The sequence below is a fragment of the Heteronotia binoei genome, unplaced genomic scaffold (genome assembly GCF_032191835.1).
Source record: "Heteronotia binoei isolate CCM8104 ecotype False Entrance Well unplaced genomic scaffold, APGP_CSIRO_Hbin_v1 ptg000225l, whole genome shotgun sequence".
In the NCBI taxonomy this organism is placed as follows: Eukaryota; Metazoa; Chordata; class Lepidosauria; order Squamata; family Gekkonidae; genus Heteronotia; species Heteronotia binoei.
In genome coordinates this window covers 37,254-60,562 of record NW_026800004.1, presented here as the reverse complement: position 1 = coordinate 60,562, position 23,309 = coordinate 37,254, and the positions used below count along the sequence as shown (strand labels likewise).

Here is a 23,309-nt window from a genome sequence, read left to right as displayed (position 1 = left end):
ACAGCTTTGTCTTCCTGGACGACTGAGTCTTCCTGCAGTAACTTCTCCTTTACATAGAAGAAATATTTTTGCCTGGAATATTCAGACATGGGTTTAGGAAGAAGAAGAAGATATTGGATTTATATCCCGCCCTCCACTCCGAAGAGTCTCAGAGCGGCTCACAATCTCCTTTACCTTCCTCCCCCACAACAGGCCCCTGTGAGGTGGGTGGGGCTGGAGAGGGCTCTCACAGCAGCTGCCCTTTCAAGGACAACCTCTGCCAGAGCTATGGCTGACCCAAGGCCATTCCAGCAGGTGCAAGTGGAGGAGTGGGGAATCAAACCCGGTTCTCCCAGATAAGAGTCCGCACACTTAACCACTACACCAAACTGGCTCTTTACTGTTGTAAAAACAGACTTTTTTACAAGTTCTTAGTGGCTGTTGCTTTTTTTAAAGCAATGTTGGAAGGGTGATATGGCCTTCATTAGAATACTATAACACATTTGTGCTGGCAGAGAATTTAAGCCTCCTGGCAGCCCAGCTGATAGCCCAATGACTAAACAGCAGCAGGTTAGAAATTACAAGACACTAAAGAGGGTGGTTTGGTTGGACAGTTTTATCTTTCTGGAAGGTTCTAGTAAACTCAAAAATGGCTCATTCCCTCCCCCCCCAAACCCCCTCCCCCCCCCCAACCTGAAGCTGGAAGAGGGGTTGAGGAGAAAAATCTAAGGTGGCATGTTAACAGTTTCTTTAACCTAGTCTGTCATACTTATTACACCAGGTCAGTGGAAAAAAAATTATTCAAGAGGCTCTTTTATCAACAGACCATGTGTTTTGTACAGCAGCAAGTGATGATATATAAGCCACAGTTGAGAAAATCTGAATAAGTGCTTCTCCTTTGAATCGTCACAAGGAAGAATGAAACATTGTGCATTTATGAAGTTCTCATTTTCTTTACTTAGTAGCCAGTTCACAAAATGAAGGGGAGAAACCAGAGGGTCTTCCCCACCTTTCAAGAAATCACATGATACATCATTGGCCAGACTAAAGGAACTTCTGTTCCAGCCACACCCTTATCAGGAAGAGACTAAAAGAAGAAAACCTCAACGTCATTCATAAATATATTTTAAAGATATATACAGTGACAAGGTTTGTTCCAGTACATGAGAAATATATTCAGGAAGTGCAGTACATATCTTTGTACAAGTTATACATGTTAGTGCAACTGATGTCCAGTTACCTATTAGTGTTTTTAACTGGGGGTGTCTGTATTATGACTCCACTACAGTTGGCTGTAGTTTGAGCCTCATGATTGTTGACTCTTATACAGCAGAAGGAACAGCCTATATGTATATAGTAGGGATGGGTACAGAATGCAAAAATGGTGGTTCATTTTGTTTTGTGGGTCAATGGGCTGCTCAATTCAGTGGTTCGTTTCATTTAATGTTTTTTTCAGTTTCCCAAACAATTCATGGTTTGTAGGTCCATTCATTTTGGAAAGGTGTAGAACAGCCCCCAAGTGGGCTAGAGATGCCAAACTTGCAGCAAACTCTTCAGCTGACTCTCCTCTACCTGCTTTCCAAGTTTGGTGCAAAAGCAGGTGCCCCAATAAACTGCTCTCCCAGGAACTGGGGAAAGAAAGGGAAGCCTTCTGGTTGGTTTCACTCCCAGGAAGCTTGGAAACTGACTAGATACCGCAGCTCTGCTCTCCCAGCCCCTGTGCTCCTTGTCAGGGTCACTGGAAACTGATGAGAAGTGCAGGGGCTGGAAGAGCAGAGGTTTCACTGGGAAGTGATAAGAAGTGCAGGCTACCAGGGAGAGTGGAACTGCCGCTTCCAGTCAGTTTAACTGGAAACTGACAAGAAATGCAGGGTTGGCACCAGGCTGTCTGGAAAAAATGAAGCCAGTTAATGTTCTTGTTTGGATGTGGTGGGATCAGCTGAACCAGTTCAGAATGAACCACGAATTTGCCATTTTTAGCATGAATTGTGATTCATGCTTCAGTTCGTGCCCATCCCTAGTATATAGCTATGGGAGTAGAGCCACAAGCATGGCAGGATCCTGCACAGCAACACTGCTTAGCAGGTATGGACTTGGAATACCTTTGTTGAGAAGCTCAAGTCTACACTTTCAGGACACCAAGTACGACTACATTAAGATGCAGTTTTCTTTCAACATAGTCTGAGCATAGAAAATGCACAACTGGGAAAATGTCTTCAATTCATAGGCAACCAGGTACCTGAGGTTTTCCATCCTTATCTTAAGAGTAGCTTATACAGGCCATAAAGCAAAAGGTAAGTGGTTAACTTTGTCCACTAAGTACATGAAGATGCTCTTTGAAGAATTTGGTTTCATTACAGAAGTGATCCATTGGGCAGAAGGAGCCAACATAAACAGACTGGACGTTCAATAAGAATTTTGAGACACTGAAGAAAATGAACCAATGAAAATGGAGCTTGACTGGAGCAAGAAATGAAGAATGTGTCCCCTTTGCTGTAACTGCTTCCACACATACTCATCTCAGGGACTTCCATGCTTGTATTCTAATTTGAGACCCTTGTTCAGGCTCCTTTTGCCCCTTTTTCATGTTCGGTTAAAACATTTTGAAGGGTAAATGATTGGCAACCTCTCCATGAAGAGGAAGTGGTGGAGATTATGAGACCCAAAGAAAGTGAAAGAAGAGAAGCCATCTCGCAAAGCTACCCTGGAGAAAAGAAGAGGCATAAAATTTAGCAGGCAAAAAGATGCAGAGCTGGTAATATTCTAGCGCAATGACGACTAGTAGTCTAGTGCAACTAGGACTGTGGAACCTTGAACAACACAGGTCATTCTTTCATTATCCCAAGAGATACTTTCAGTCCTCGTAGCTCATTTTAATACTCAGTTTCTACATGCAGATGTTTGTGCATTTTTTTCAGCAAGCTCTTTTTTAGCATGGAGGTGATGCTGCTTTTCCTTCCCTTCCAAATCGGGCATATTTTTTTTTGTATTATCTGATAAGGCATTCTAGAACACCATGGCTGGAGTTTACTAGCCTAGTTGGCAAAATAAGATCATAAGGAGTGACACAAAACAGCATACAGCATCAGACCCAGTGTACTTGAGTGCCAAGAGGTGACACAGAAATTAATACATACAAATAGTGCTTATACACCTCTGTGTAACTCACCTGAGGCAAGTAGCAAGGGAATAGGACCCAGGTGCTCAGGCAATGAAACCTGCGATAGTGGAGGCCAGGATGATGACAAGAATGATACAGCATATCATGATCATAATCTTCTTCTGCTCAGCAAGAGGGGGAAAAAATGAATAATAGTATACTCAGACATATGTAATCAGAATGGACTGGGGAAGAGGAAAACCTTATCTTTTGTAAGCTGTAGAAGTAAAAAGTTTACAGGAAGCTTCAGGAAAAGTGGGGGAGTTAGAGGGTCATGAAGACTGTTCTTTCACAGGTTTAGATGGAGCTCAAGCGTTCCATTACATTTTTGTGTTAATGCAGTTGTCTCTTCAGTTCTCCACTTTTGAACAATGCAGAAGCATCCCTTCCATTTTAGGTCCACTGGAGTAAAAGTAAGTACAGGTCTTAAAACTAGATGTAAGAAGTGCGCAGGTTCTACAGCTAGGTGAAGAACACCACCATTACGTTAATATTCCCTAAAGGACTTGGTATAGCTACTACAGGCAAGGAAAATAAAATTCAGCCAGGCTGTGTATTCCAGTTGTGGTCCTAAGGTATCTCCCCAAACCTGTGTGTGTTTAACAGCAATCCCCCAGCCACTCAGGCACTGCAAAACCATAAATTGGCTAAGGGAAATACACACCACCCCTCACAATTAGTGCAAAGGCTTGTGGATTGGATCCAAACTAAACTGGCAATTCCCTGTTCCCACTGCAGACACCCCCCATATCATTCCTCAGGATCCCCCCCCCCACCCTGCATCCCATTTTGTAAAGATCAGTGGGAGCAGAGAGGCAGGGAAGTCCAGCTCTACTGATGGAAAATACAGTCTGGATTCAACCCCTAATGTCCTGAAATTTATTCAATTACAGCTAATAATGTTGGAATAAATTCATTTATTTTTAAATTTAAAAATACAGTTTTCATTTTTTAAAAAAAAAAGTTTAGAGACGATCAAATTCATAGGATCCTGCTGTCCACGGGCAGCTCAATATCTTGAAATTCCATGTTCCACATTTTTTTAAAGCACACACCCCTCACCGATACCATGACATCTCACAGGTAGTCATTTCACCATTTCTTTGACCACACAATAGCACTGCCACCTCCCAATTAAGACGTCATGGCCTAGAGAAAAGGACGGTATGAGAAATTCCCCTCTCTTAGCTCCATCCATTGCGTGGCTAGTAGGGTCAAACAAATGCATCTGCCAGGGGTGTTGTTACACTCTATCGAGGGGGGGGGGGGAAGGTGGATCATAAGGTCCATCATGAACAGAATCACAACTAGACAATTTAGATGCTGGGTAGATGTGAATGATGCTGCTAGTGCAGAAGCACAACTGGACCAGCCAGATTTTGCTAGTAATTGTGAACATGTTATTATCACCTCCAGGAGACACATTCTTAATTCTAATCTCCCTTGGATTATAGCAGGACTAACAAATAAGCTTTCCCATTTAGGAACTGTTGCCACAAAAACTGAAGCCCTCAAACCCTAGGAATCTCTCCCATATATTCCCAAACCTCCAGCTTTCCAATCTAAAAAAGAATAGCTTCAAACAATAAAGCTACTGATGCTGAAACTGCAATACAGAAGAGTCCCCTTCAGGTAAAATCAGACTTGATGAAGGTCAACATCTCCGTCCTGTGCAGGGGCCATGCAGGGAAGGAACAGGGATTGTAACTTTTCAGCCACAACTAGATTTTGCTATTAGAAACCAGCTCCCACCTCTGTTAATTTGCTAAAGGAAATAAAGATACATTTTTTTATGCACACACACTCCCATTTCTGTGACTGACATCTGCAGAAGTCTAACACAAGTGTTGCTGAGGTCCAAGCAATGTGGCCATAGACCTGGTGAACAGAAATATAGTAGGATGTGTTTTTTACACACACATGAAAAGTCATATGTGGTTAACACAACAAACCTTAGAGAGGAATTTTATAATGCAAGATCAAAATCTAAGACTACATTGTTAGAAAATAAAAATAAGTAGCTAATTTGTTATTTATCTCTATAGCCTGTAAACTCAATAAGCATTTATAAATCAGTGGTTTGTGTGATGGATAAAATGTGGCTGTAGATGGAAAACCTTGGCGCAAAATGTAACACTACAAAGCCAACCTGGCTATTTGTTTCTTCACATTCTCAGCCTGAAAAAATATATATACACATACACATGCAGGTTGTGGGAAACAGACATAAATCACACCTTCAGCACCACACAGGTATTCACTCACAAGTGGGAATGATTTGCACCCCATTCAGGAATGATTATATTCCAGTATGTTGGATGAACTAGTCTGCCTTCAAGGACAGCTTTCTTTCCACATACACAACAGTTGCAGGTGCCGTAAAGCACAGACATTCTACTGCAATGCTCATTTGTCTGACCTGAGAAGACACAATGCTTCTAGCTCAGATCTAGAAAATTATCATGCTACCACTGGCAGCACATTCTCATGGCTACATTCCATAGGAGGGATACAATTCCTAGCCTGGTTTGGGTACACTGGCTTGAAGACCCCTGCTGCTTCCATGCCTGGAGCTGTTGTGCATCTGAACTGTCTGCATCTTCCCCAGACTGGCTTGGTGCAAATGTAATAAAATATTTTACATGACTAAGTACCCAACACTACTTCTTGCACTTGGCCACTCCTTGGTATTGGTAGGGCAGTGTGTACTGTGGCTTTGGCAGGCTTTTCAACTTTGTAAGCATTGCAAGATCTGGGCCATTGTTCCGAGACAGTAGAAAGCTGGCCTCACTACAAGGGAGTGGTATTTAGCAAGTATGTGGCAGGCACTGGTTTCATCCTTAAGCCCCCAAAATTGGGAATTTTAACAAGTAACAGTCTCTAGTATACTCAAAAAAGATGCCAAACCTGTTAAAACATTAAATCTGATGCTAGAACTAAATATGATGAGGTAGGCAATATTATCTCCAAACATTTTTAAGGTTCGTTCCATTGCAATTGGAGAAAATTCTGAAAGGTCAGAAGCTTAAAAACAGGAAATGACATCACAAAGAACTTGAACTGGAGGCAGCAGGTGTAGCTGGAAGGTAGGGAAGGATAGGCAAGGAGCAGATTTTATGGGGGGTTCCCTCCAGGACGTCACAAGGTCTCATTAGTTTCTGGTTGCATAAATTACATTAGAATCTTCTGGTTGTGGAGCTTCATTCAAGGAGTGAGTTAGAGCATCATGTGGCTCTTACAAGTAGCGCTGGTGCAGGCGGATCCCTCCTGCAAAGAAAATTCATACTGAATCCAAGGAGGCAAGGCTGGAGGGTAGGCAAGGGAAGGTCACAGAATGGTGATGTGGATGGATCAGTAGGGAAGGTCTTGCTACCAGTCCAAGGAGAGTTCAGGAGTGTCTGCAGGAAGGAGGAAAACCAAGTGGGAAAAATTAATTCTCAGCTGGGAACGAGCAACCAGTTTTTCTTTATCATGGGAATGCCTTAAATCTCTATGGAACAGGTTGGCATGGGAATCAGCACTCCCCTGTGCAGTTTGCAGGAAAACAATCACTTCTCTTGCTGCTCCATATTTCCCACTAGGCCTTTCAGCTCATACACTATGGTCAGTTCAATGGAAAGGAAGTGGTCATGGAACATTAGAGATGCTTAATTTGAGTGAGTCTCAAAGTGGCTTACAATTGCCTTCCCCTCCTCTCCCCATAACAGGTACCTTGTGAGGTAGGTGGGGCTGAGAGTTCTGAGAAAACTGCGACTGGCCCAAGATCACCCAACAGACTTCATGTGGAGGAGTGGGAAATCGAACCCAGTTCTCCAACCTTGGATAGAAGTCTCTTCAGTGACTTCTATCCAAGGTTGCTGAAGAAGTTACAGGAATCACATGCATCTCTAGCAAGCCTCTATCTGGCAGAACCAATGCTGTCCATCACACACATCGCACCCCAAATTGTAAGAAACAGACAGCTCATAATCAAAAGCTCAAGAGGCAACATGCAAAGGTCAAGTGTACTAAGGCATTTTGGAGTACATAAGCTGAAACGTCAAAGCAAGCATTCCTACACCTAAGTTGTTCCCTTCTAAAGAAGCTGGATTTCTTACAATATTGCTAGCACTCATGGTTGATGAAAAAGCTTTGAGAATGTCAGTACTCTGGCTGGTTTCAGCTGAAACCTCAGGAATGAAGGACAGATTGCAAGAACCAGATTTTTCAAGAAAGCCCCGTTTTTGTAGAACTATCAAATAAATTATGTGAAGTCAAATTAATAAAGGAACAATGATAATGAAGCAAGTAATCAAGGCATTCTTTTTTCTTCCTTACGACCAATTGTCTGCAGAGTTTCCATATGTGGGATGCACTTTAACTATAGGCAGGAGCATAAGCCCCAGTTAGCTGCAAAAGCATTAGCAGGCTGCCCCATGAAAAGTCATGTGACATGAGTGTTAATTGTTGTGAATAAATTTTCAAAAAGTGACACAAGAAGTAGAAGCCAGGGCCTTTGAAAGTGCCTGTGCTAAAAAAGGAATCCTTTCCACCACTGAGTTTCCTCATTTCACCATTCTGCTGTGATCAGCTTGCACACAAAGAGGCATGACGCACAGCACTCCCTGCAGGCATGTTAGCAGCTGGTATTTCCAAAAAGAGGCAACTGTTTAGGGGGTTGTGACTGATCTGAAGATCTTGATCTGCAGGTTGAAGATCACTGTCCTGGGTCACAATATCTGGGAGACTCAGGATAGCTGCTTCCTACTCTAACCCACACATTGCTGGAAAAGCATCTGTAGGCAAATACAACCCAATTGCTCATTCCCTCTTTTAAAAAATTCAGTGTAAAATTAACTTGGACTTTGAGGTCAGACAAGTCAATCATAGCCCCCAACTGTTAGTGTCTCAGCATTCACCAGTGGTCAAGAGATATTAAGAACAGTCAAAAGTGGTAGAAGAGGCTGAGGAAATAGTCAAGATATAGAGTACCCATCTGCTCCCCCAAGCTACTTACGGTTCAGAGCCAGCAGCTTGGTGGGCTACTTTGGATTCAGACCTACTGCAAGGCCAATAATCAGAGCTACAATTCCCAGCAAGACAACCACTATCACAATGATAATTATTGTTTTCTAGAAAAGGAGAGAAAAAAAAAACCTGCAATAAGTAATAACATAAATTAGGAAAATGGGAGTCTGAACACTTGGTGTGTAGCTTGCTTTGCAGTCCAGTTAAGGCCAATTCACATTTGCATGTTTGTCTCTTGACGAACTGAAATGTTATGCAATGACCCACGTGAGCCGGAATAGCCATAGAAGATCAAACACATTATGCCGGGCAAACTCAAATTTATTCAGTGGAGGGAGGTCACACATTTAGTTCCAAGCTATTACATAATGAATGTAGAGCACATGTGTGATTGGCCCTGTGGTGTCATTGGCTAAAGGAGACTGAATACAGACTGTGGTCTTAAAACTGAACTTAACTAAGTTTGGTGTTCTAAGTTTGTCTTGAGTACTGAAAAACAAGATCTCTTATCTGTCATTAACTAGCAGCTACTGGGTATACTTTACCGTTAAAAAGTATAACTGAAACCAGAGAAAGAGCCATTTAATGATTGACCCCCAAAATCACAACAATTCAGTTGCCTTTCCCCAAGTCCCTCAAATTAACCACATTTCAGCAATAAAGTGAACTGTAGGGAGTGCATGTGTACCGTCTTCCCAGACTTGTTATGAGGCTGAAATGGCAGAAGGGAGGAACTACACTTGTTGCTCTGAGCTCCTTGAAGGCAAGGCAAGGCAAGGAAAATAGATGGATAAGGGGTGAAGGATGCTCTCAGCAATTTAATTCCTCAGCTCTCAGAGGAGGAAAAGGAGAAGTGGAAGCACTGAGAGTACAACCCATTCCACGCTGCCTTCTAGCAGAATACCTTCTTGTCTTCTAGCAGAACACCTATGCATTTAGCAGCTCCAAACATACAGCCGCCACATCACTTCCCCATACAAAGTTTTGCCAATTTAATTTCAACCTGTCACTCAGCTCTTAGAGGCACAAGAGACCAGGCAACTGGAAACAGTTGCTACTCCATACTGATTGCTATACCCAAACTTGCACGCAAGGTATTAAAATTTAAATGAGGATGAAGCTTGGCACACAAACAGTGACAAAAGAACAAAAATATAACCCAAAACAGTGCGACTCATAACCCAGGCTAACCCACTAAATGAGTTTGATGCTCGGGTTCTTAGAAGACATCCTAAAGAATTCAGGAACTGTGAAAGAAGAGACCTTCCTCACACTGGCAGAACAAAGTGGAATCAAGGGTAGTGTCTAAGCACAATGAGGAAGCAGTACTTCACAGTGCTAGCTAGTCATATGGTTCCCTGCAGAAATGAAAAGAGGTTTTTAATGGGTCACAGACTGGGTTGGAGAACAGTAAGTGGATGGGATGGAAAGATCTTGCATCTAGGCCAAGGTTAAATTGTTACTTTGACAGGAATGTAGGGACTCAACAGTTAGTACAATATGAGTTAAGCAATACAACTCTAAAAGCACTGGGGTGGGATCTAAAAAGGAGAAGAGGTGGGTGGGTTCTGAATGGTTAATCTCACCCTCCGTGCTTCACTCTGAAATTTGACAGCCTTTTTGGTGTCAGCAACAGCCCGTTCCACAAAGCCTACCGATTGGTCCATGTTGCTCTCTATGCGGTCAATCATAGCTCCCTTGCAGAAGAGGTGAAGTGGTGGAAGCAAAACAAAGAGGCAGAAGCAGAAAATGTAAAACAGCTTGGTAGCTGATGGCGCAAAGCTGGTAGTCCATGGGAGAGGCTCACCTTGCGTGCCTTACTCTGATATTTCAAGGCCTTTTTAGTCTCTTCACGAGCTTTCTCTACGTGATCTATTGTGTGCATCATGTTGAGTTCTATATTATCTACAATTTCTCCCTGTGAAAGTAAGTGAAGAAAAATGGGGAGGATGAAAGCATATATTTTAGAAAATACCTATTGACTTAGAGAACAGTTCTGGGAAATCTCTTTAGTTCCCTTCCCCTAATTCTACCAGTATCCAACATTTCTTCTCCCCACCATGTAGTCCCATCTTGGAAATCTGTCTTCTCCTCAAACAAGCCACACTTTCACTTATTTATTTATTTAGGAAATTTCTATGCTACCTCTTCAGAGTTCATTTCCAACTGCTGTCACCCTCTCCTGAATGGCTCCTTTCACTCACTAATTCATCCATGCATCCTTCCCACACACCCTTTTCAAGTTCTAAAAACAAACACTCACCATGGTTTGACTTGAACGCCATCTCCTCGGCATTGCATTGTGAGCAGAAAACAAGAAATGGGGCCTTAGAGTTTGGAACTGAAACCTAAGTAAAACTAAGCAGAGTATTTCTGACCCAAAACTGACAGGCATCTATAAAGGCCTGGTTGTGATAATAAGGAAAAGGGGATCAGTTAAGAACACAGCCAGCAGCCTGGCTTCTGTAGCCCAAGAGATCAGGTTTAATCAAGAACTTCACAAGCTACCAACCCACCCTCAGACTATCAGACTGGCAAATCAAATCATTTAAGTGCAATTATCCAGGTTCAGCCAGGCTATTCACCCCAGTTACTAAAGCAGCCCTGGGCCAGGGGAACAATATTAAAGCCACCAAGAAACACTCTTATGTTTTTAATTCAGGAGGGCCACACCGTCCCACTGACCAGAAAAGACCCACCTTTAACCCATTCTCCATTAACCTACTATTTTTTCCCCCTGCTGCTCTCCACAGCATGCTCTCTTTCCTCTGCACTTCCATATTTCAACTGTACACATATACAGTTCTCTTCTTGTACACATATACGGTTCTCTTCTTTCCATTCTCACAAGTCTCTCTTGAATTTATCTGAATGTAAGAATGTAGGAAGAGCTTTGCTGAATTCATATGCTACAGGGAAACTTTGATGCAGGCGGGCAGGCTGCATGCCAGCTAGAGAAATGGATGCCAACTCCACAACAGAGCCATCTGAATCCAGGAAAGGAAGGAGAACCACAGGCATTTCCCCCTGCCCATGTTGGCTGCAGGTGTTCCCATGAAGCGGTGGGGAAAAGAACAGCTAACAGCAGGAAAAGGAATTTCCCTAAGGGACTGCAAAAATTCAGTAAGAAGTCTGCAGGACCACCCTATGCCATCCTTCCGCTGTTTATCCTTAGATACAAAATTTGTACCCAGGAATGTGTCTGCTCTGCTGTTGCATCCTTCAGAGAAGCTATTAATTGTCAAGTGCAGAACTCCAACTTCCATTTTTTTTTTTAGCAAAGAATCAAGTTTATAGGCCTTAGGGCTGTGAAAATAGGCTTGAATAGTCTGTGTAAAATCTCTGAAGACAAGATAGCTAATAGCTTAACAGCCCAAAAAGTGTGTTCCCTTCCATGACTAGCAGAAGCAAAATAATTTATGCAAAATAAAAGCCACAAGTCTAGATTCTAGTTATAACATCATTTGTCCTGGACTACCTACCCTTTTTAGCGGCTGGTTTCCCAGTCTCATGCCCATCAGCGCCCAGCTTAAGAGAGCTAGTGTGGTGGGGTAGACATGATGATTAATGTGGTCTTGAGAGGCCCACATTAAAATCCCTGCCCAGGCAAGCCATGATGACTCAGATAAATAGTCAAATACTTACTGCAGAGAGTGAGAATCTGTGGACTTGAACCCTAAAGTATACTAGTCTTCTAATCTATGACACCATTTTATAGGTTGGAATATTCTCCATTTGTGCATTGCCCTTTCAAGTTAACAGCACTGCTTTCCATCATTTAAACTAAACAGCCCACCAGATTCCTTGGATTGTCACATTTGCTTTTTGCTCAGTTTCTCCAAGCTGCTTATGCATTCCTGCCCATCTGTCTTTAGTGAATAACTCTATTACCTGGTTTTCCACCAGCATGGCAATGTCCACAAACATGTCATGAAGCTCCTTGATACTACTTTCAAGCCGCAAAATGTCCTTATGCCGCCCTTCAATCTCGCTCAATGCCTGCTTTGAAATCTGAGAATCCATTATCTAGAAGAAACCAAAAGACTGTTATTTGTAAACAAGCCATCAAAACCATCCACTTCCAAGTGGACACTGGGAAACTTTCAGCACCTTAAGCGTCGTATGTTCCACACCAGCCTCTTTACCTGCATACACCTTTCTGTTCCTGCTTCCCATCCAAAATCTGCTGGGTTTTTTTATTATTTGTGTATCTCCAACCCATGAAACTTGTGTGCCATAGACCCATGCCTTGAACTCAGGATCATCTAGTCCAGGGGTGTTGAACATGCAGCCTTGTGACCAAATCAGGCCCCCAAGTAACTGACTATCTGTTTCCTTCTTCCTGTCTTTTGCTTCCTTCTGCATCACCCCTTGCTTTGCCAGGCTCTCTCTATTGCACAGCAGAGCTAGTGAGCCAAGCCTCTCTTCCTTCTATTGGCTGAGCCTCCTCCCCCTCCTGTTCCCCTGGGGAAGGAAGGAAAGAACCAGAGCTTCTTCTGCCCAGTTTCCTGGATTGCACAGGAGAGTTACAAAGAAAGCACCTTTAAGACCAAGTGCTAATGTTTTAAGTTTAAAAAAAAAAATCTTTACTTGTGTTTGTGTTCTTTATAAAGTTTATATCTCTGCTACCTAATCTTACATAGGTACACACATGGCTCGTCCCAACATGGCCCATCCCAACAAAGTCCCATTTATGTCAGATCTGGCCCTCATAACAAATGAGTTTGACACCTCTGGTCTAGTCTATTCTCCCCTCAGAGTACCAAGCAGCACTATTCAGTGGCACTTACCCCGGATGTGAATATTGCAGGATTCCCACTCTCTAGCATTTCCTCCAGCTCCTCATCTGTTGTATTCTTCCCAGCTGTATCCCAGGGTAGGGAGGGTGGGTTAGAAAAAAAAAGAGTGACATATATTAGAACAAACACTCAATATAAGCTGTAAAATACACCAGGCTAGGAAATGGGCTGATGGTTTTTATTAGTTAACAGTGTTTACCTTGGCATGGTTTACTTGGGTCACGAAACCAGTGAGATTTCAGTCTATAACCACGGGTCTATGCATTTCATGACTGCACCATTCCTGCATAAAAATGGGCACCTGTCACTGGAGACCAAGCCCTATGAGGAATAGTTGGAGGACTTGGGAATGTTCAGTCTGGAGATGAGGAGGCTTAGGGGGGACATGATTGCTCTCTTTAAAGGCTGCCACTTAGAGGAGGGAAGGGGGTTGTTGGCAGCAGAGGAGAGGACTTACAATAATGGGTTTAAATTAAAGGCAGAAAGGTACCGGCTAGATATTCAAAAAAGCTTTTTTACAGTAAGAGTTGTTCAACAGTGGAATCAGCTACCTAGGGAGGTGGTGAGCTCCTCCTCACTGGCAGTCTTCAAGCAGCAGCTGGACAAACACTTGCCAGGGATGCTCTAGGCTGATCTTCCATGGAGCAGGAGTTTGGACTAGAGGGCCTGTATGGCTCCTTCCAACTCTAAGATTCTATGAAATTATCCTGTACTAACAGGACTGCTCTGTGTACAGCTAAAGTAGTGTAAAAGAAAAGCCTTATTGTAAAAGTCTGTAATGATGATGGCATGTATCCTACTCTTCAGCTCTTAATGCTGACAAAATAGACTTGGAAGACAGAACTATGTAAAAAAAATGTTGCCTTGATGCCAGAAGGATGGGATGGTGACAGCTATGGGAGTTAGGCTCTGCAGTGAAGCTTTTATGGTGGAGACTTGCTCATTAGTGATCAAACTGTCTCCAAAACCACTCTGAGAGCACCCAGCTTGTGAGTACCTATTGCAGTCTTAAGTGCATGGCAGAAAATAAACATCAAGAAGTGGAATGCCACACCAACGGCAAATAAGGAGCACCAGAGAGCATTTAACATATCTGCCAGGAGAAAAGAGCCTTGAAGGGAAAGCAGGGAGCCTTCTGCAGCTCTAGCAGAAGAGAAGGCCAAAGCCAGCCAGCAAACACAATATACGTACTAATCTCAAGCTGCCTCTGGATCCTTCCTTTGCTCCGTTCCCGGAAGTCGACCTGAGCCTCATTGTACTTCGTCATCACTTCAACAAACTTTCGAGAAAGAACTGAATGCTGGTGGCAGAAGAAATGACGTCACAAGAGCTCCTAACACTTTCATTCTAACAGTCTGATCTGCTCTACAGAGAAGAGTACAATAATGTTCACTGGGCTTTAAGTTATAGTAACTGTAAACTTAAGGCTGATCCTTTGAAACGTGAAGAAATTTTAGGGTAGATTTATTACTACATGCAGATCTACGATTCTTTAAAACTAGTTTGTGTTTACTAAATGCAACCACTGAGGCTGTAATGCAACGAAGAAAACAGGTTTAGGGAGAGAGGCACTTAATTTTTACTCCTTCAGTCATTCTCCCACCCAAAGTTTTCTCCCAAGCTATTTTTTACCCCAGTAATAGAATATCTGCAATGGTAAATATAGTTCAATGGAGGCACTTTTTGGTAGGAAAGGGTAAAGCAGGGGTCCTCAAACTACAGCCCGCGGGCCAGATGCGGCCCGCTGAGGACGTTTATGCGGCCCGCCGGGTTATGGCAAAATCAGACCGGAAGTGACATTCGACCTAAACTCGCGCTAGCAACGCACACTTCCGGCACTGGGCTGGGGCAGCGGAGACAGAGTGTGAGGTGATACCAAGGTGAGGTGAGTTCCCAGGCCGGGGTGTGTGGTGTGGGGAAGGAAGAGAGATGCAGAAGACGGAGAACTGACGGCCCACAGCCTTGTACAGTAACGGCAGTCCGGCCCTCCAACAATCTGAGGGACAGTGAACTGGCCTCCTATTTAAAAAGTTTGAGGACCCCTGGGGTAAAGGGTTAAAAGCCCCCTTCAATCTCTCCTTTCCAACTGCTGCATGTACAGTTTATAAAACAAACACTGCCCTTATATTCACAGATCTACAGGTAATGCGTAGTTCTGCCCTCAAGAGTTTACATTAAAAATGACACAACTCCCTCCCCCTAAGTTTTTGCTAGTGTAATATGAGACTTTTACCTTTGAGGAACTGAAAGTCATCTACTAATGTGGATTTCAACAAGGAAAAAACCCTTCCAGCTCTAAACATTTCAAATTAAGAAATATTAAGGAAAGAAGGACGTTGTGGAATGTTCAGAGTATTCTCAGGTGTCTCTCTTCATGTTTCCCAGGCTGAAAGGCACATGCCAATTACTGAGCACTCTACATACTGGGCAGAAACCATTACTTCTCTCTCTCTATGTCTCTTCCCCAAACCTGGCTCTGTTTAAAAAAAAAACTTGCTTTCAAGGCTTGATCTGAGTTAACACTATAGCTTGGAACTAGTTTTTAAGATGCCAGAGCTCTTAAATATAGGAAATGAATGCTTCTGAGCATGTGGAGAGAAGCTTCTCTCAGTAAAACCATAGCTCAACCCTGAGATTTTGACTTCCAAGATAAAATCATCAGCATAGTACAGTTAACCACCTGTACTATCCAAGAAATAAACGTTTCTCTCTCCCTTTCCTTCTGCATCTGCAAGCAAATGCATCTTGCTACCTGTATGTAGTTAATCAAGAGTTTCAGCGTATAAGCTTTTGAGAAAGCTCCCTTCATCAGACACCTAACATTGAATCTGTTTTACTGCAGACCAATACAGCTAAACTATTTGTATGTACTTGTCACTCTGCTTACCTGGGATTTTCGTATCCGCAGATCTGCTGATGACCGGACTTCATCTTCTTCAATGTTCCGCTCCATGCCTGTAAATGCAGGGAGCTGAATTCAATGTTACGAAGTGCAAGTGTATCTGAGGATGTTGCATATAGACTTGTACTGAACTGCATGTAAAGACACCATCCATAGCACTCAAAAGACACTTTCAGCCACTGAATATAAAAGGTCCAGAATGGATAAGGGTCCATTAGCATATAGGAAAATTTAACAGGAGTCCAAGTTAAGAGCATACAGGATTAAATACACTTGCCAAAGCATGATGCACCATTTATCAAGAACTTTAAAAAGCCCTGCCTGAGCCTAACTCACAAACTAGCAGAGGAAAGAAAACTGCAAATGAGTATTAGCCTTTAAGAGATGGGCAAAGAAAAGTCTCATGAAAAGACTGTCCAGCAGCTTGCTAGAAAAGTCAAGGGGGAGGGGGAGCTAAATAAATTAGACATGCGCAGTTAGTGGTATCTGCCTAGTGTCCTGTGGAATGCATGTAGCCCATTCCATATCCCATATATATGCAGAGTGTGGCAGCTTGCCTGCTGACTGCATCACCTGTACGGGTGAGCATATGGCCGACGTTCCACAGTCTGCACTGGCTGCCTATAGAGTATCGGGTCCATGTCAAGGTCTTAGTTTTGAGTTTTAAAGCCTTGTGTGGCCTGGGACCAACATACCTGCGGGACCGTCTCTTCCAATATATGCCCTGGAGGCCGCATCATTCGGCCTCCCAAGATCTTTTGACCATCCCCAGTCCAAAAGATGCCCGTCTTGCCTCTACCAGGGCCAGAACTTTTTTGGTCCTGTCCCTGACCTGGTAGAATCAGCTCCCTACGGAGATCCGGGCCCTACCTGGCTTGTTAGCCTTTCATAGGGCCTGTAAAATGGAGCTGTTCCGCCAGGCTTTTGGATGAGGCAGCGGGCATCCATTTGTTAGATCCGTTGGCCTCCCCTGCTGTACCATGATGTCCTACCATCATCAGTGGTGAAAAAATTATGCCATTAATATAGTATTGCTAATTCATCATTATTCGGACTGTTTGTTACTGACGGGGGCCAGCGGATTATGTAACATCATAATATATGGCATGTAAAGTGCTGATTAGATTCTGAGCTCAATGCCGTAACTGATTTTATTATGATTTTAGCTGTTTTTGATTGTTTTATTGCATATTTGATGTACTCCGCCGTGAGCCCCAATGGGGGGAATAATAATAATAAATTATATTGCTTCACCTGTAGCAAGTCCTATAGCTGCTTCCCAGATCTCTATAAAGCAGTCAACATGCTGAGTGTCATGCACTATTTCTAATTTCGTAATCCTAGCCCTGTCGCCTTGCTCATCAAATGTCTCACTATGCGATGCGCCTTGTGCCTCGATGAGAAAGGCAGGGTATAAATAAAGTAAATAAATCCATCAATTGTTGAAAGCAGACAACGGAAGGAAGGCAAACTGAAAATTGGACCCAAAATCCCATCTAGAAAATTCCTAAAGGAAAATATAAAGCTGGTATTTATTTATTTAAAATATAATTGTCCTGTTTTTTTCAATTAGAAAGAATGTGCAAAGCATCTTACAAAACAGGACTAATTAAAAATTAACACAATAAAGCAATGTTAGGGGGAGGTAGTTGCGAATTTCCTATGTGCAGGGGGTTGGATTAGATGACCCTGGAGGTCCCTTCCAACTCCATGATTCTATTATTCTAATCCAAAACACAGATAAAGGATAAGCCAATAATACCTGATAAGAGCAGAGAGTTCCACTAGAATAGCAACAATAAGCACCCTAGAACAAGATTACTTGGAGAGAAATAAGACAAAAATGAAAGCAATGTCTCATTTCTCTCAAAGTAATCTTGTTGCCGCTGAGAAAGATTAGACATTCCCTGGACTATCAGGGCCAATTTCTTTGGTGAATGGAGATGGGTCAGCAACAAGAAGGTAATAAAGATAGCTGGCCTCCAAAAACATCTGGGATACAATTTCTAAGAAAGAGATGGCACTAACGATAGCTCCACCTTTTATATGGCACTGCAGAGGGGAGCAACAGGTAGGATAGCTCTCCACTATAGTAAGTGAACTGACTTACGCAGGAGCACAAAATGCACTAGCAAATAAGTGGACTGAGTTTTTCAAAGCAAGCCAAAGAAACAGCAGCTGTCACACGCCACAACTACCTCCCCATTACCTCATTGCAGCCTGCCCCACCCCTCTCTCACACTGCACTGCCAGAAGCTGCCCCTCCCTCTTCCTCCTCGCCCAGGCTGTGCACGCACCCAGCCTCCCCCCTCCCTTGTGTCAGCTCTGGAGCTTTCCCCTTAAAATTTTCTAGCTACGAGCCTGTACGGCAGACACAAATTTCTGGGTTATTACAGGGTTGCCAGGTGTGAGTCAGGAGCAATGTTGTGACAAGGATAATATAACTCCAAAGGGAATTCTAGCCATCAAATTTAAAGGGACTGAGCTCCTTTAAATACCTTCCCCTTCACTGAAAATAACAGAGGATGGGGGCAACTTCTTGTTGGAGCTCATAGAATTGGACCCCCTGGTCCAATTTTTCTGAAATTTGGGTGGTGAAAATTTAGTGCCTCTACTTCAAGAAATAGCCCTCCCCAGAGCACCAGATACCCACGGATTGATTCCGCATCATTTCCCTATGGGAACTGGTCTCCATAGGGTATAATGGAGTGAACATTTCCTCCTCCCCCCACACTTTCTGCTAACCCTGAAGTAGCGGGGAGAGCCTCCAAACCAGGGGATACCCTGCCCCCAACTGGGAATTGGCATCCCTAGGTTATTTCAGGGTTTCTCTGAAATCTAATGCAAAATACAGGTGATACTATCCAGGGGTGTGAAACAGGTGGCCTGTGGGCCAGGTCCAACCCCTGAAGGGCTCAGATCCAGCCTACAAGCAACTGACCTCCCCCCTCTCCACAATGCCTCTCTAACTGTCAGAGAGGCGCAGCCCTGTTGGGCTTTCCTCTTGCTTCTGCAGACTCAGCAGCAGAAGCAGGAGGAATATTTCCCCCAGCGCCTCTTTGACTGTCAGAGAGGTGGGGACAGTTGGGCTTTCCTCATGCTTCTGCAGCCTTCCAGAGGAGGAAGATCTCCCCACCCGGCATCTCTCCCGACTGTTGGAGAGGTGGGGGATGCCTAGGCTTCCCTTGCATTTCTGCGACCATGGCTGCAGAAGCACAGGGAAGATCTTCTCTTCCCCCTGCACTTTTCCCAGGCTGTCCTGGAGGTGTGGGGTGGCTGGGCTTTCTCTCTGCTTTTGCAGTCAGCTGCAGAAGCACAAGGAAGGTCTCCTCCCACCCCACCATACTCTTCCCAGGCTGTCCAGGAAGCGTGGGCTGGACTTTCTTTGTGCTTCTGCAGCCAGGCAGACAATCTCCCCACACCACACCCCCAGCCTGACAAGGTCTCATTTATGTCAGATCCAGCCCTCAGGAAAAATGAGTTTGACACCCGTGATCTACCTGTTTGAACATCTGTATTCCTGCACACAAAAAACCTGATTGGGACAGGACTCCTTAAGTTGCATCTGCAGGTGTTTAAAAAAACTGAGGATGTCACCCAGCTTCATGTGTTTGCTGTAAGATACCTTGGTATGCATGCAACAATCGTGTCTCTTGTGCAAAGTAAAGAGACACCCTCGGTAAGAGCTGAGGCATACAATGAAGAACCCTTGAGGGTGGCTCTTACTTTTAAGTTTGTTTCGGACACTGTTCGCCATTTTCTTGATTTCTGCTGTGAGCTGATCCAGATCATCTTTTGTCTCTGCAGAACACAAGAAAAACATTAGCTTTGGGAGGTATAAAAACAGCCACAAACATCCTTAAGCCAGCACAGGTCTGTAGCCACAGGGGGGCCCGTCAGGGCACTGCCCCCTGACTTCAAGGTAGGGCCCCTTGATTTGGGGGGGGGGCAGTCTGCTCTCTCTCTCTCTTTTTACCATGGCTGAGTCACTGAAGTACCATCAGCAGAGGTCGGAACTGGGAGATCTGAGCAGGGTACTATGCACTGCAGCAGCAAAAGTAGCAGGTGGAGAGGAGGGAGGCAGAGTAGCGGGAAGTGGAGGAAACTGTATGGAATGAGCCAAGGATGGGCGGGGGGTGGGGGGGACAGATGGAGCTGCTGACTGCAAAGTGTTAGGGTGGGGGAGAGGGAGGTGGAAGGAAAACCCTCTGCTTGCATGCAAGGTGTGGTCTCTTCTCAACTCCACAAAGTTTTAGAGATGGCTGCTTCAACTTGGCCACTTTCAGAGCCTCCAGATTTTGCCCCTACCCCAGAAAGCTTCTGAGAAGTGGCAAACCCCACAGTGGATGGGAAAGAGTGCCCCCTGACTTTTTAAATAGCCCACTGACTTTTAAAATCCTGACTGAGCCAACACCTCCCAGCTGTTCAGGAAGACAGGAGAGGGCTGGGGAGGTCTATTCTTTCATTCCATTTCATTCCACTTCCCCCCACAGGGAGCTCAGAGAAACCCGCTAGGTTCTCCTGTCCTCAGAATCATCACAACAACTGTGAGGGGCGAATTAAACTGGCAATATGTGTTATTCTGGTGAGCTTCATGAACAAGCAGAAATTTGAGCCTGGGTCTCCTAGTCTGATACTCTAAGCACTATATCACTGACAGAGGGAAGCCCTCGGGGCCCTGACATCTTCACGAACCCTACTCTTCTCTTCTCCCAATGTCTCCATCCCTCAGAGAAGAAGGAAGTCCACAAACATGCTGCTAAGGAGTCTGTATCTTACTTTGTTCAGGGATAGGGGCAGACAGGATAATGCTGTACAGTCTTTTTGCTTCTTCTACATTCTCAGCAATTTTATCAATATTTTGCCGTGTTTCTTCAATCTGTAAAGAGATGAAAAGGTGAACGGATGAACACATTGAAATGGGCACTCTGAGAGGCCAGAGCTGACCACCCCCCTGCATTAGCTTGAAACTTTCATCTCATTCTAAAAATTACGCCAACACATGTGTTCAGGTTAGCAAACAACAGCTGCATCACTCTGAAGGAAAGACATCTCTCAAAACAGCACATGCTCCAGAGGAAAAGACGCCATATGTAACCATCTACCACAAAACAGAAATATGAGATGTCAGTTAGAAAGACAAGAGTTGATAGCACAATGTGTAGCATCTCTGTACATTTTACCTCAGGGAAAGATCTTCAATTACAATGGCAGATGACCCTCCCCAAAACAAAGATGTTTAAATGTCTACCTCTTTCATTTATTTTCATCTCCAACTATTCCACCACTAAAATGCTTTGCTACATGAAGATGTTTAAAGGATTCTCTAACTAGTAATCTGTAAAATATTTTCAAAAATGTCACTAACCTATCACTTCTATACAGTCCCCCTTGATAAATGCACTGGGGTGATCTCTTTACAACAGAATGAAATCCCAAATTTTGTTTAGAGATTAGGCATAGAATCACAGAGTTGGAAGGGCCATATAGGCCATTTAGTCCAACCCCTTGCTCAATGCAGAATCAGCCTAGGGCATCCCTGACAAGTGTTTGTCCAGCCCTGCTGAAAAACTGCAGCTTAAAGACTTATTTGCACACCAGTGCAAATAAATGGAATATAGATCTTTCAACCATAGGGAAACAAAAGCCACTAAACGAAAGCTTTCCCGGGTTTCACATGGATATTGACACTTCCCTGTTCAGTTTCTAAAACAGAATGTGAACTCCTAACTCTGCCTACTGAAACACCACAGCTCTCAGCACATATTATCATAACCATAACTTTAACTGATTAAGTGAAAGAAGAAAGCATTTGTTTCCCATTCGACAGCTGGAGGTTCCCATGGTGTGACAGAAGCTGAATCCAGGCCTCTACATCCCTTACACTTTACTTTAACCTGAAGGCTACTCTTTCATCTCCCTGCATCTCCTCACCTCTGCAAAGAACTCATCCATAAAAGCTGTGTTATCGATGGCAATTTCCAGATCATCATCAGTATCATCCTGATTCTGTTTCTGTAAAGGAACAAGGTGGCATTAGTTGAAAGAAAATAATCACATGGACGTATCTTGCACCAAGATTCATCATCCTTTGTCCTACCTGTTAGCGAAGGAAACATTCAATTCCTGTAGAATGAATTCACAAGTCTTAAAGTACTTCACCCGTACTTTAATATAATTCCCTGTACGCCACTGAAATGCTCGCATGCATGTCGGATCCAGCCTTCAGATGAAAGCCAGATACCAAACACTACTTGGCAGAAGCTTAATGCATAGTACTTAGCCAGCTTTCTATGCCAGTGCATCTGTAACATTTCAGCACACACTGATTAACATTTCTGCAGACGCAAAAACTTCTGCCTCTTCCCTTCTGCAGGGGGAATTTTAGGCTGCTGCAGGAGGAGAGAGGGGGAAAATACTGGTCCATATAAGGAAGCCCTTGCATTAATGGAAATATCAGTTAATTTAATTTTTCTGCCTGACTGGGGAGTCTTAGTATGAGGCGATTCCCTACCTTGTTTGTGAGTGACCCTTTTATTTGGCTTTCATCATCCACATAGGGGGCTAGCCAATTTATTATTAGACATAGTGACTGATGCTGGTCCCAGCCTCAAAGGAAGAAGATGAAGAAGATGATATTGGATTTATATCCCGCTCTCCACTCCGAAGAGTCTCAGAGCGGCTCACAATCTCCTTTACCTTCCTCCCCCACAACAGACACCCTGTGAGGTGGGTGGGGCTGGAGAGGGCTCTCACAGCAGCTGCCCTTTCAAGGACAACCTCTGCCAGAGCTATGGCTAACCCAAGGCCATGCTAGCAGGTGCAAGTGGAGGAGTGGGGAATCAAACCCGGTTCTCCCAGATAAGAGTCCGCACACTTAACCACTACACCAAACTGGCTCTCCAGCACAAGGCTCAGGGAAAACACAGGCTGCACAGTAAATAATCAACAACAATGAACAAGAAAGTTTCTCAAAATCTATAAGGGAACAATCCCACCTTTGTACAAGATCCAAAACAATGCAGACTCGATTAGAAAGCATAAACAGTCCGTACAAAAATTCAACCTCTTGAAATGGAACTCCTGTTCCTCATGTCAGATTCCTGTGGAAATGCTTCTGGTGTTGCCAAGTTTTCAATGGGTCCAGGCACACAGTCTCATTGAAAAGCGACAGAACACTAGCCAAATTCCCGTTTCCCACAAAGGCTTCCTTAGGCTTGCATGCTTATAGGACTCGTTTCACAAAAATACGAACGCTCCAAGTCATGCATGGAAGCTGGCGTCAATTGCCAGCCTCAGCACAAGAGCAGGAAGGTTGGAGAGCCCTTGAAGATGACTTGGAAAGAAGGTTCATGCCATGAGCCCAAAGCTATCAAGTTGAATGGTTATTTGGATACTAGGGCGCAGGGGAAGGAAGTGACTGCGTGAGGCTCATTTCCATTCTATTCTTGACACTCCCTCA

At 43.8% G+C, this 23,309-nt stretch overlaps 1 protein-coding gene across 1 annotated transcript; it reads right to left on the bottom strand.

Annotated features, from left to right (window-relative positions):
• Positions 1–2,298: 2,298 nt before the first annotated feature.
• Positions 2,299–21,863, bottom strand: LOC132590538 (syntaxin-3-like). Its single transcript, XM_060263465.1, has 10 exons — positions 21,782–21,863; positions 20,627–20,726; positions 19,574–19,648; positions 15,833–15,900; positions 14,137–14,245; positions 12,937–13,010; positions 12,038–12,172; positions 9,954–10,064; positions 3,149–3,261; positions 2,299–2,683 (listed from the first exon to the last, which is right to left on the bottom strand). Exons 1-9 carry the CDS (start codon positions 21,800–21,802, stop codon positions 3,184–3,186), a joined length of 771 nt encoding a protein of 256 aa, XP_060119448.1. The 5' UTR covers positions 21,803–21,863; the 3' UTR covers positions 2,299–2,683; positions 3,149–3,183.
• Positions 21,864–23,309: the final 1,446 nt, after the last annotated feature.